General features: G+C 59.2%; 2 protein-coding genes across 2 annotated transcripts in view; one reads left to right on the forward strand and one right to left on the reverse strand.

Annotated features, from left to right (window-relative positions):
• The window catches only part of LOC116822171 (aldehyde dehydrogenase family 3 member B1-like), a 9,422-nt gene extending 7,140 nt beyond the window's left edge, over positions 1 to 2,282 (reverse strand). The window contains 1 exon segment of the mRNA XM_075065927.1: positions 1,927 to 2,282. Coding sequence (XP_074922028.1) covers positions 1,927 to 2,088 — 162 coding nt within the window. The 5' untranslated portion in view covers positions 2,089 to 2,282.
• Positions 2,283 to 10,170: 7,888 nt separating this feature from the next.
• The window catches only part of NDUFS8 (NADH:ubiquinone oxidoreductase core subunit S8), a 3,180-nt gene continuing 3,056 nt past the window's right edge, over positions 10,171 to 10,294 (forward strand). Inside the window, exon 1 of the mRNA XM_075065960.1 lies at positions 10,171 to 10,258. The gene's annotated coding sequence lies outside the window, so the exon portion shown is untranslated. The remainder of the gene's footprint in view (positions 10,259 to 10,294) is intronic.

Consider the following 10,294-nt stretch of genomic DNA (forward strand, 5'->3'; position numbering starts at 1 on the left):
GAGAGACAGACAAAAGACACACACCCAAAACATTCCCTCCCTGAGCTTTGAAAAATCCAGTTTCCTGATTGGTCCTCTGGTCAGGTGTTTGGTTCCCTTCGTTAACCCTTTACAGGTAAAAGAAACATTAACCCTTAGCTATCGGTTAGCTTCATCCCCACACCCCAGCCATGCCCGTTCTGGTACTACTTTGATCCGGATGCTGCATGCCTCCATGCATCCTACTGCCAGACACTGGAGGTGCCTGAATCCCATAGCCGGCTGGCTGGAGAGCAGAATTACTCCGGTGAACTGAACGGAGCCTGCCCCTGGGAACGGAGGCCCCGGAGGAGATAACGGATGCCCAGCCAGTGGGCCCTTAACCCTGAGCGGCAGGGAGGCCAATGCAGGCTGGGCTCCTGAGGGCAGCAGCAGGGAGGACAGTGTTAACAGCCTGGGCTTGCAATTGCTGCTAGGAAACAGAAGCACAGATGAGGGGAGAGCGAGTGGAGCTGGAGCTCAGAGGAACAGGGCCTACAGGGTTAGGGGCTGGCACTCTGCCCTCCCCCCCACACTCGCGCTTTATGATTTGCTACCTTGCCGACCCTGGATTCCAGGTGACACAGGTTACCTGGTTTGGGAAGGGCGGCCTGGAGTCCCTGCAGATCCTGACAGATGGGCATTGATCCCCGAGGGGTAAAAGGCTCTGAGCAGGAGTCTGGCTCAGTGGGACGCGCTGGGAAGAGCTCTCGTGGTGAAGCAGGAGGGCTGGAGCCCACAGGTAGTGGTAGTGAGGCCACATGACCGGCCCTGGAGGAGGAGTGGGACCTCTGGGGGGCCTAGTGCACTGAAGGGCTCCTCCGAGCAACTGTTTAAAGACTGGGGCATAGACCATGACACCACCACGGCCTGGGACACACAGCCCTGCCCACCCATCACTACAGACCCTGAGGGCAGCGTGGGGCCAGGATGGGACCAGCTAGGGGAAGCTCACTGGGGTAGGGGCAGACGCAGTGTCATCTCCCCGGCAAAGGGTCCCCCCATAGGTCAGTGCGGTCCCCAGGCCAGAGGCATCTGGACTCCTCACCAACACCAGACTCACGCAGCCGTCGGGGTGCATGAGGTCTTCTGCCAGCTCAGGGCGGCTGAGAGATGCCGACTCATCTCGGCGGGCAATCCCTGGCCTCGGATCTCCTCGCTTTTGTCACCTCCCAGCTGGCCCCCAACAACACGACAGATCTGGGCACGGAGCCGTCCCATGCACAGGAAACGCCAGTAGGTCACCACAGTGCATCTCCTCAGCACCACCGGCTGCCAGGAAACCCTCACCCAGTCCTCTCGCCCAGCACTGGTGCCCCATGGACTAGAGAACCAGGGCTGGATCCAGCGGATATCAGCGCTCCATGGCCTGGGCCCAGCGCATCTAACAGAGCCTAAACCCTTGGGATGGGGACCGGGGTTGACAGCTCCACTCCTTGGGCCAGGGGGACTCTCTGCCACCAGGCAAAGCTGGTCTGTGTAGGAGACAGAGTCTCCTCAGGGGCCGATCACAGCCCAGGGAACAAACTGTCCCAGGAACTGTCCCAGCCTTCCCCGTCCAAGGGCAGGTGCTGCTCCCATGGGCCTTCGCTGACAGAATCCAGGGCAGTAAGAACATTTAACTAGGCCCTAACAAAAACACCCCCACCTGCACAGACACAGACCCGCCCCCATGGGAGGAGAGAGGGGACCACACACCACCATCACCTTGCTTAGCACACGACCCACAGTCCTCCACTCCTGTGGGGAGGAGGGTGAGCCAGGAACCTGGGCAGACAAGACCCCAGTGCGCCCCCTGCTCTCTGTGCTGTGGGGGATCCCCAGGGAGATCCCATTCCCCCCAACCCTGCCCTACAGGGAAACCTGCCCCCCATTGCCCTGCGCTGGGCTCAGCCCCATCTGGCTCACCTTGCACATGTCCGAGGCCATGGCATCCAGGATGGGCTGTTTCTTCTCATCCAGGAAGCGGCGCAGTGCCTCCAGCTGGGAGACCCGGTGCTCAGCAGCACGCGTCTTCCCCGTGAGCCAGGCAGCGCGCAGGCTGCTCACCAAACCCACATAGGGGTTCATGCTGGGGGAGGGGGCAGGTCAGCCTGTGCTGGGGGGACCCAGAGTCCTCGCCCCATCCACAGCTCTCCATCCACACAGCCACTGACCCCTACCCATCTCCACAGCCTCCAATCCTTCCCCCTGCGTCCCCACGGCCTCTGAGCCCCTGATGGGAGGATAAATCAGTGCTTTGACCACCAGACCCCACTGTCCTCCCAAACCCAGGAAAGAACAGGAGCCCTCCCCCACTGTAACCATCTCCCTGCAGCCCCTGCCCATCCACACTGCCTCTGAGCCCCTAACCCCCACCCCCTGCAGCCCCTGCCCATCCCCACCACTTCTGAGCATCTAATCCCTCTCCCCCTGCAGCCTCTGCCCATCCCCACTGCCTCTGAGCATCTAATCCCTCTCTCCCTGCAACCCCTGCCCATCCCCACTGCCTCTGAGCCCCTAACCCCCACCCCCTGCAGCCCCTGCCCATCCCCACCACTTCTGAGCATCTAATCCCTCTCCCCCTGCAGCCCCTGCCCATCCCCCCTGCCTCTGAGCCCCTAACCCCCACACCCAACAGCTCCTGCCACTACACCCCACCCCCTCAGCACCCTGCCCTATACCCCCTGACCTAGCTGAGCATCTAATCCGTTCTCCCCTGCAGCCCCTGGCCATTCCCCCCTGCTATGAGCCACTAAGCCCCACACCAGACAGCTCCATGCATATACCCCGTAGGCACTCTGGAACACACAACCATCTCCCCACCCCAATCCGACCCGAGCCCCCGCAGCAAGCCACACAACACACAGTACTAGCTGCCCCTCTGAAGGCCAAGGTACCAACCATCGCCGCTGTGCAGTAAGCATTAGACACATCCCCAGCTGCAACCCGTCGCGGTTGATCGAAATGGTGATACTTGAGCAGCTAGGACCTCGAGGATGAGGCCGGATGATTGCAGCTGAGCCCGGGGTTGATCACAGGGGAGGGGATGCATGTCGTGGGCCCTTCACTCGCTGCCATTTCATGAGGCTGCGATGGCGAAGCTACACTAGATCGCGCCGGCAGGGCAGAGAGCAAGAGGCGCCCGCGACCTGACAAGGTAGCTGCGGAGCCAGGACTCCTGGGTTCTGGTCCTCATAACCCTAAGCACGAGGAGTTGAGAAAAGGTGAAGCGAGAATGAGAGATGTGGAAGAGCCAGGACTGATCCTGGTTCATGATCTAATTGCCCTGCAAGGGTGAGGATGCGCGTGAGAGATCGTGCGAGCCAGGACTCCTGGGTTCTGTCTCGGCCCTGCAGGAGGCATTGGAGTGAGAGTGAGAGGGTGAGGAAGCAGGACTCACTGGCAGTTCTGTCCGCGCTCGGAGAGGGGAGGGGAGGAGATTGTTGGATAGGATCGGGAGCAGGCAGGTCGCCTAGTTAGCAGAGAAATGGACTCCATGCACCAGCAATGCCAACGTGATGTAGTTTTAGAGAAGGTAGGCAGCCATCGGGGAGTGCTTCTGGCTGGTACCACAGGAGGGAAGGAGCAAGGAGCCTTCAATGGCAACTGCCTGGCGGGAAGGTCTGCAAGGACTGAAGTGACTGGACAGAGCACGCCACCTGGATAGTGCCCCAAATGCCTTGGGAGCGACGGGAAAATGCCATAGAGCCATCACTGATAAGTTAGAAGCGATGTACTGTGAGCCAGGAACTCCTGGCTGCTAGCCGAAACTTGGAGGAAGTGGGTGAAGGTACTAGATAAGAGATATAGAAAGATGGGGGAGGGCTCGAGGCATAAGGAGCTCTCTGTTCGGTATATCCTGAGAGTTTGGAAGAGGACAGCTGGGGTTGGTAGGTCAAAGCACTGAATTTAATCCATCCCAATCCGTAGACACAAACAATATGGACTACCACTAGCGTGCAGTAGTAGAGGACTGGGCCTGCCTGAGCGTGATATAGATGGATGTGGTGGTTGTTGGAGCAGGAGACTACCTCCAGTAGAGGAATAGACTAATTAGAATGCAAGAAGCACAAAGACAACATGCCACTCCACTCCTAGGCAACACTAAACCTGCTGCGACTACGCAGGCTTGCCCTGGACCTAGGATCCTCGTTAGTGGGTGTGAAGGGGGAGGGACGGGATTTAGCTGCCCAAGCCTTAAACAGCCTACAATAGTGGGGGGGGGGGGAGTTTAGCTGCCCCAAGCCTTAAACCCTCTAGTTCACCCACTCAGCTCTGCACCACACCTCCCTGACACCTGTGGTGACCCACAAAGCTTGGTGACTCTAGGCACTCAGCCCCTCACCCAGCACTTTTGGAGTCCGTCTTAACTGTGTCACCCGTGGTCGCCTTCCTTGGGATGTCTCCGTTTGTGTCCATGTTGTTACCCTGGAAGATGTTGGTGGCTTTGATCTATAGAAAGTCATAGACCTGGTTAAAGCCAATGGCTGTGCTAAGCACCTGTCTTTAAGGCCAAAGGAATGGAGCAATTACATATCCCTTTGTGTAGTGATAGCTGGAAACAATAGGAAGGCAATGAGGCTCAGAGCAAAGCTAATCACAAGCCAGGGGGTTTCCCTGGGATTGATTGCAAATGTTGGGGAGCAAGAGGGGGAATGGATTGGGGGTGTGTGTGTGTGAGTGAAGAGAGCAGCCATGCAGCAGAAAGTGGGGCCCTGGAGGAAGGAGAGATCTGGCTGCCTTTGGGCAGGGAGCTCACTGGAGTGGCAGACTTGAGATTTCTGAGCAAGGGACCTGCCTCCTGTTTGTCTCTCCTGGGTGCAGGGGACCGGACTCTGCCTGCATTCTTTGGGGAGAAATGGGATTGCACCAAAGAACAGCCCTGACACATAGCCTCTGTTTCTCCTTCTAATGTAAACAGCCTGGCAAGGCCTGAATGAACTGCTGGGGCCAAAGAGGCAATTGTGTTTTCAGCTGTAAAGGGAAGAGGAAATGTCCCACAAATGCTGAACCTGGCTTGGTGTGTGTGTGCGGGGGGGAGGGGGTGGTACCCTGCTGGGGCTGAGGTATGAAGGGTTAATTCATCCTGTGAACCCTTCATTCCCTCTAGTCTGCTGGATTGGGCCTAGGAGTTCAGTCCCATTCATTCAGAGCAGAGGTGCTGTCCCAACACCACATCTGTACTGCAACAAAACACCCACAGCTGGCCCCCCTCAACTGACTCAGGCTCGTGGGGCTCAAGCTACAGGGTTAAAAATAGCAGGGCGCATGTCCAGGCTGGGGCTGGAGCCTGGGCTCCAGGACCCTCCCCCTTTGTGGGGTCCCCGAATCCAGGCTCTAGCCCCAGCCCAAATGGCTACACCCCAATTTTACAGCCCCACACCTAAGCCCCATGAGCCTGAGTCAGCTGAGCATGGTGGGGCTGGCTAGGAGATGGGAGGGGGAGCACTGAGCGGGGCTGGGCTGGCCAGGGGATGGCAGGGCAATGAGTGGGACTGGGCTGGCTGGTGGGGACACTGAGGGTGCCTGGCTGGCCAGCAGATGGGGGGCACTGAGGGGGCTCGGCTGACCAGAGGCCAGGGAGGCACTGAGCAGGGCCGGGCTGGCCAGGGCTTGGGAGATCCCACAGGGTTGCTCTGCCCCAGGTTCTCTGTCCACTCGAAGTCCTTCTCAGCAGAGGGCCTACTACCCTGACTTGCTACCATGGGCCTCACTTGAGTGTTGCAGTGGAAGGGCTGGGCCCTTGGATAAATGCCCCACCCTGGCTGGCCTCAACAGGAAAGCCCAGAGAACAGGGACCAAGGCACCCACTCCCCAGAGCTGCTGGGCACAGGAATGGGGTGCCAGGGCCTGCCCAAGTCTCCAGCACAGAGACAGAGTCTGTCCCGGGCCTGCATTAGCAGGGGCTGTTGGTCAGTGCCAAGGTGTACGTAGGCCGGGGAGGCCCTTGGCCTTGCTGCCCTCCATGTATTGATGTCCCCATGTCTCTCTGTGGGTGCTCTCCTCAAGGATCTCCACAGTTGGCAATGCCCCAACGGGGTCACCTTCCCCCAGACTCACGCAGTGCTGACCCACCAGGCTCCCGAGTAAGAGGGGGCGCAGGAACCCCCAAGCCTCACTGGCGTTACCTCTTCTCTGCACAGCACCCAGCCCGCTCCGACGGGGGTTGCAACAGCTGCTGTGCTGACGGTGCCCAGCTGCCTGGCATTCCCAATGTTTCAGCCTGCCGCAATGAGCCTGATGCTGGTTCAAGGGTTAGAATTTTATCTGCATGGAGGTACCAAAGTCTACAGGGTTCAGCCCTGCCACCTGGGACAAGGTCCCCTGAGCTGGAATCCACAGGGAGGGGAAAGGCCCCACCCAGTCCCTCCCCCCGGGCCCAGAGCAGGACTCACCCACCCCCTAGTGGGAGCCTGACATCCATACTGGCCAGCAGGCATGGTAAGCATCACTGCCCTGCCTGCCAGAGGATAACATGACAGAGCCAGTACAGGTCTGTCCTGGGCAGCTCCATCCTACAGCTGCCTGCGGCCCTCTGCTCTCTGCCAGCATGACTGCTCCCCAGCCAGCTAGAGAATCCCCTGCCCTGTGGCACTGGCTGTCCCAGATTGCTGTCCTATCCCACATTAGCACAGCTCTCCTTACCTGCTCCACCCTGTATGTGTGTGATGACCCCTAGAGTGTCAGCTGCATTGCAGCAGGTTCCCTCCTGCTCATGTCCCGGCCCCTGGCCATTGCTCTGTCCTCACAGCTCCTCCCAATTGAGTGCCCCCCCACCCCCAGCAGTCAGCAAGCGGTCAAATTGGATGGGCCCTCAGCCCACCCCATGTGGCACTCCCTGACCCCCACCCCACAGCCCCTCCCGTGTTTGCCAACCAGCAGGGTAGCACTGACTGCAGCTGCGAGGGACCAGCCTCAGGACGCCTGGGTTCTGCAGTGCCTCAGTCAGTCACTCCAGCATCGATCAGGACTAGGGGCTATCCAGGCTCAGGGGCCCTGCAGCAGGTGGGGAAGGAGGCCACTGACAGGAATCAGCAGAGCCTCATTCAAAGGGAGGCAGTTTGGGGGTGGCCCGGAGCTTTCAGGAGGCACCACTCCCCAAGTGCCAGCGCCTCTGGTTGGAGGGCACAGGAGCAGAGCCCTAACCCTGTGACCCGGTGCAGCCATCAGAGGAGGACAGAGAGCTGCAGCAGGGTGGTCAGTGTGGGGAACACAGCAAAGAGCCCCTTCCTGGAGAGGTCCGGGCATGGAGAGGTGGGTGCCCAGGCTGGGAACATGGGCCATTCCCGTTAGCAGCAAGTGCCTGTGCCCTGGTAATCACCAGGCTGGCAGCACCACATGGGGCCATCACACAGCCACCCATCTGCCCACGATCCCAGAAACCTGGAGCTGGCCAAAGCTGTTTGAGGCCAGAGTGACCCTAGAAATGTACACTGGCCTAGCGATGCAGGTTATGGAGGTGATTTCTTCACATTTCTATACCAGGTAGAGCCCTGGCGCACACCCAGCTAGACCAGCAAAACCATTCAAATCCAAATCCTTTTGCCACTATAGTTTATTTTGCTCAGGGAACTGGGGGTTGCCGACCTGGCTACACTGGTATTGTCACAATATTCCTATCAGGATAGCTATCCCAGCACACCTCTCCTAGTGCCCCTAGCACCCTCTAGGGACTGCAGCCGCTGCCTGCCAAGAATGGGATACCCGCTACCCCCTGGTGACCTGGGATGGCTCCTGGACTGCACAGGCCCCTGGGAAGGGATGAGCTTATTCACCCAAAAGATTCCCCAAAGATGAGGGGGTGCTACTCCCTCCCATGGGGCTCCCAAGGGGGCGTGAGCAGCAACAGGGCACATGAAGTCCAAAGAGAAGGCAGGAGCCCCAGGGCAAAAGACCCCGACCTCCCCATCTGGCTCCTCCTGGGGCAGGCTGGAGATCAGCTGGGATACACCGCCATGTGGCTGCCAGCTCCCCTCCCTGTCCTGGGCATGTTCCCTAGCCCAGGGCTGGTCCTTGGGGACACACTTTGAGTCACAGATTTGCACTGGGGTAAACAGCTGCACTCCCTACCTCAGGTCCTTATCCAGCCCGTCACCGCAGTATCTGGACACCTCACACTCCTTTGTGTGTTTAGCCTTTCACCCCCAGTGCAGCAGGGACGGGTAGTGAGCCCTATTGCACAGCTGGGAGCTGCGGCACGGAGGCTAAGGGACATGCCTAAGGGCACTGAGGGCTTCTGTAGCAGAGCAGGGAATTGAACCCTGGTCTTCCTGGCAGCCCTGAATATTCACACACCTGCTCGGCCTTCCTCCTCTAATGTGAGTCTCACCCAGGCCAGCAGCTCACCTCTAGCCAGGATGGAGCCAGGTAAGTGCTGCCCTATGGCTTTCTGCAGCAGTGTCAGGGGCGAGGCTGGCCCAGAGGAGAAATGGTGCCATCAGAACCCTGCCGAATGACTGTGGTGCGTGGCACTAGCTGCTCACGCTGTGCTGAGCACGTCCTCTAGCCACAGCACAGAGCCCACACATCCTCCACTCACTCCGGGTGCCTGACTCACCTGCCATACCCAGCGTGCAGCACACCGATCTGGGCCACAATTAACATGTTAGACACACTGGCCATTGCTGTCATGCCCAGGGGGCCTGGATTAGCAGCCCTACTTCCCTGGCGTTTATTCCTCCCATCCTCACACAGCAAAGCGTCGCCTGGGGCACCTCTCCCACGCACAGCTGCGATGTACATCAGTTTGCAGGCACCTGCAAAAAAATCTCAGAGCACTGGAGCAGGGCCGCCGAGCGCGGGTTCAGGCCCCAGTGAAAACATTTTTTCGGGCTCCCATCAAGGGCGGACCAGTTAAACAGGGCTGGCAAAGCCGGGGAAGGTGGGCCCCCTTCCAGACTGCAAGGCCCCGGTAATTTGTAACAGCTTTCCCCCCCTCATCGGCCCGGCACTGGGGAACAGCCATGGAAGCACTGATTGTTCCACAGGAGCTAGAATGTGTAGGTTCTTGCTGAGCCAAGGGCTCATTGCATTAGTGCCTCAAAAAGTCCTCAAATTCAGGCCAGGCCTGATTCAAGGGCTGCTGAAAACCTCCATCTCCCGCTAAAGCCAGTGGGTTGGTGTGGACACTCCCAGGAACTGCCCCTCTGGAAGTCACACTTCAGAGGGCTGCAAATGGCTCCCAGGAAGCCAGGCACCCAAAGGGGGATGCTGTCACAACACGTGCAAGCTCCATTCGCGTTGCTAAAGCAACAGGAAGCAAACGTGGCTCTAATGGACTTGCCAGCCTGGACAAGGGCGTAACCCCCAATACACCCATTGTCATGGTTGAGTCTCACATCCACAAGGAAAGGTCCCTCTGGCTTCGAACTGATTATACCAATGACGCGGGGCAGCTGCTGTTGCCACTGGGGGTTTAATGGGTTCTCCCAACCTCAGCAACAATCTCTTCCCCCCAGAATGGTGTCTCCTCCACTTTCCATAGTCCCTCTCACTTGCAGTACTGCCTGGGCCCCTGTTGTCCAATCACCCCACAGACTCCTGTGCAGTACGGCCCTGTGGATCCCACCCCCATGCTGCAGGTGGGGAACCAAGGCACAGGGGAGGCAAGTCTTGTCCACACAGAAAGACTAATCCGGATTAACTGCAGGTGCACAGTTAAACTGGATCAGCAAAAAGGCAGGTCCCACAGATTCACCCTCCCGAGCCGCTGTTAAACCGAAGTAAGACCAGGTAGGCGCATCCACACAGGGTCCTACTACTCTGGATTAACATCACCCACCCCACCAGCCCCGGGCCGCCTCAAACACCACGTTCCGTCCACACGTGCGCTGAAAGGCCCCGCCCCACGGCTCTCCGCCAATCCGCGTGTCCGTTATGTGTGTAACTACTTCCCCATACCACTCCGCCAATCCGTTTGGCCGTTCTGGACATGACCCCGCCCCCTTCCCCTCAACCAATTCGACGGGCCGGCCGGAGGTGACACCGCCCACATCTTTCACAATCACCAATCAACCGAGGCCGTCACTAATGGTCCCGCCCTAAATCCCATCCCTCCGCCAATCATTTAACCCTATTTAGACTGCGTCACGTCCACGCTGCGGAATCAGAACTCCCGTCCCGCCTCCCGCCCGCCCCGTAGCCAATGAGACGCGAGCTGGACGCTGATTGGCCCTAGCGCTCGCCGGCGCAGGCCTGGCCAGCTCGCTGTGGACTCGGCGCGGAGCGGCGTACGGGCCCCCGGTGCTGTCCCCGCAGGGTGAGTTCGGCTCCCCGGCCCCGCGCAGGCCGCGCG

Source organism: Chelonoidis abingdonii, chromosome 4, assembly GCF_003597395.2.
Source record: "Chelonoidis abingdonii isolate Lonesome George chromosome 4, CheloAbing_2.0, whole genome shotgun sequence".
Lineage (NCBI taxonomy): Eukaryota > Metazoa > Chordata > Testudines > Testudinidae > Chelonoidis > Chelonoidis abingdonii.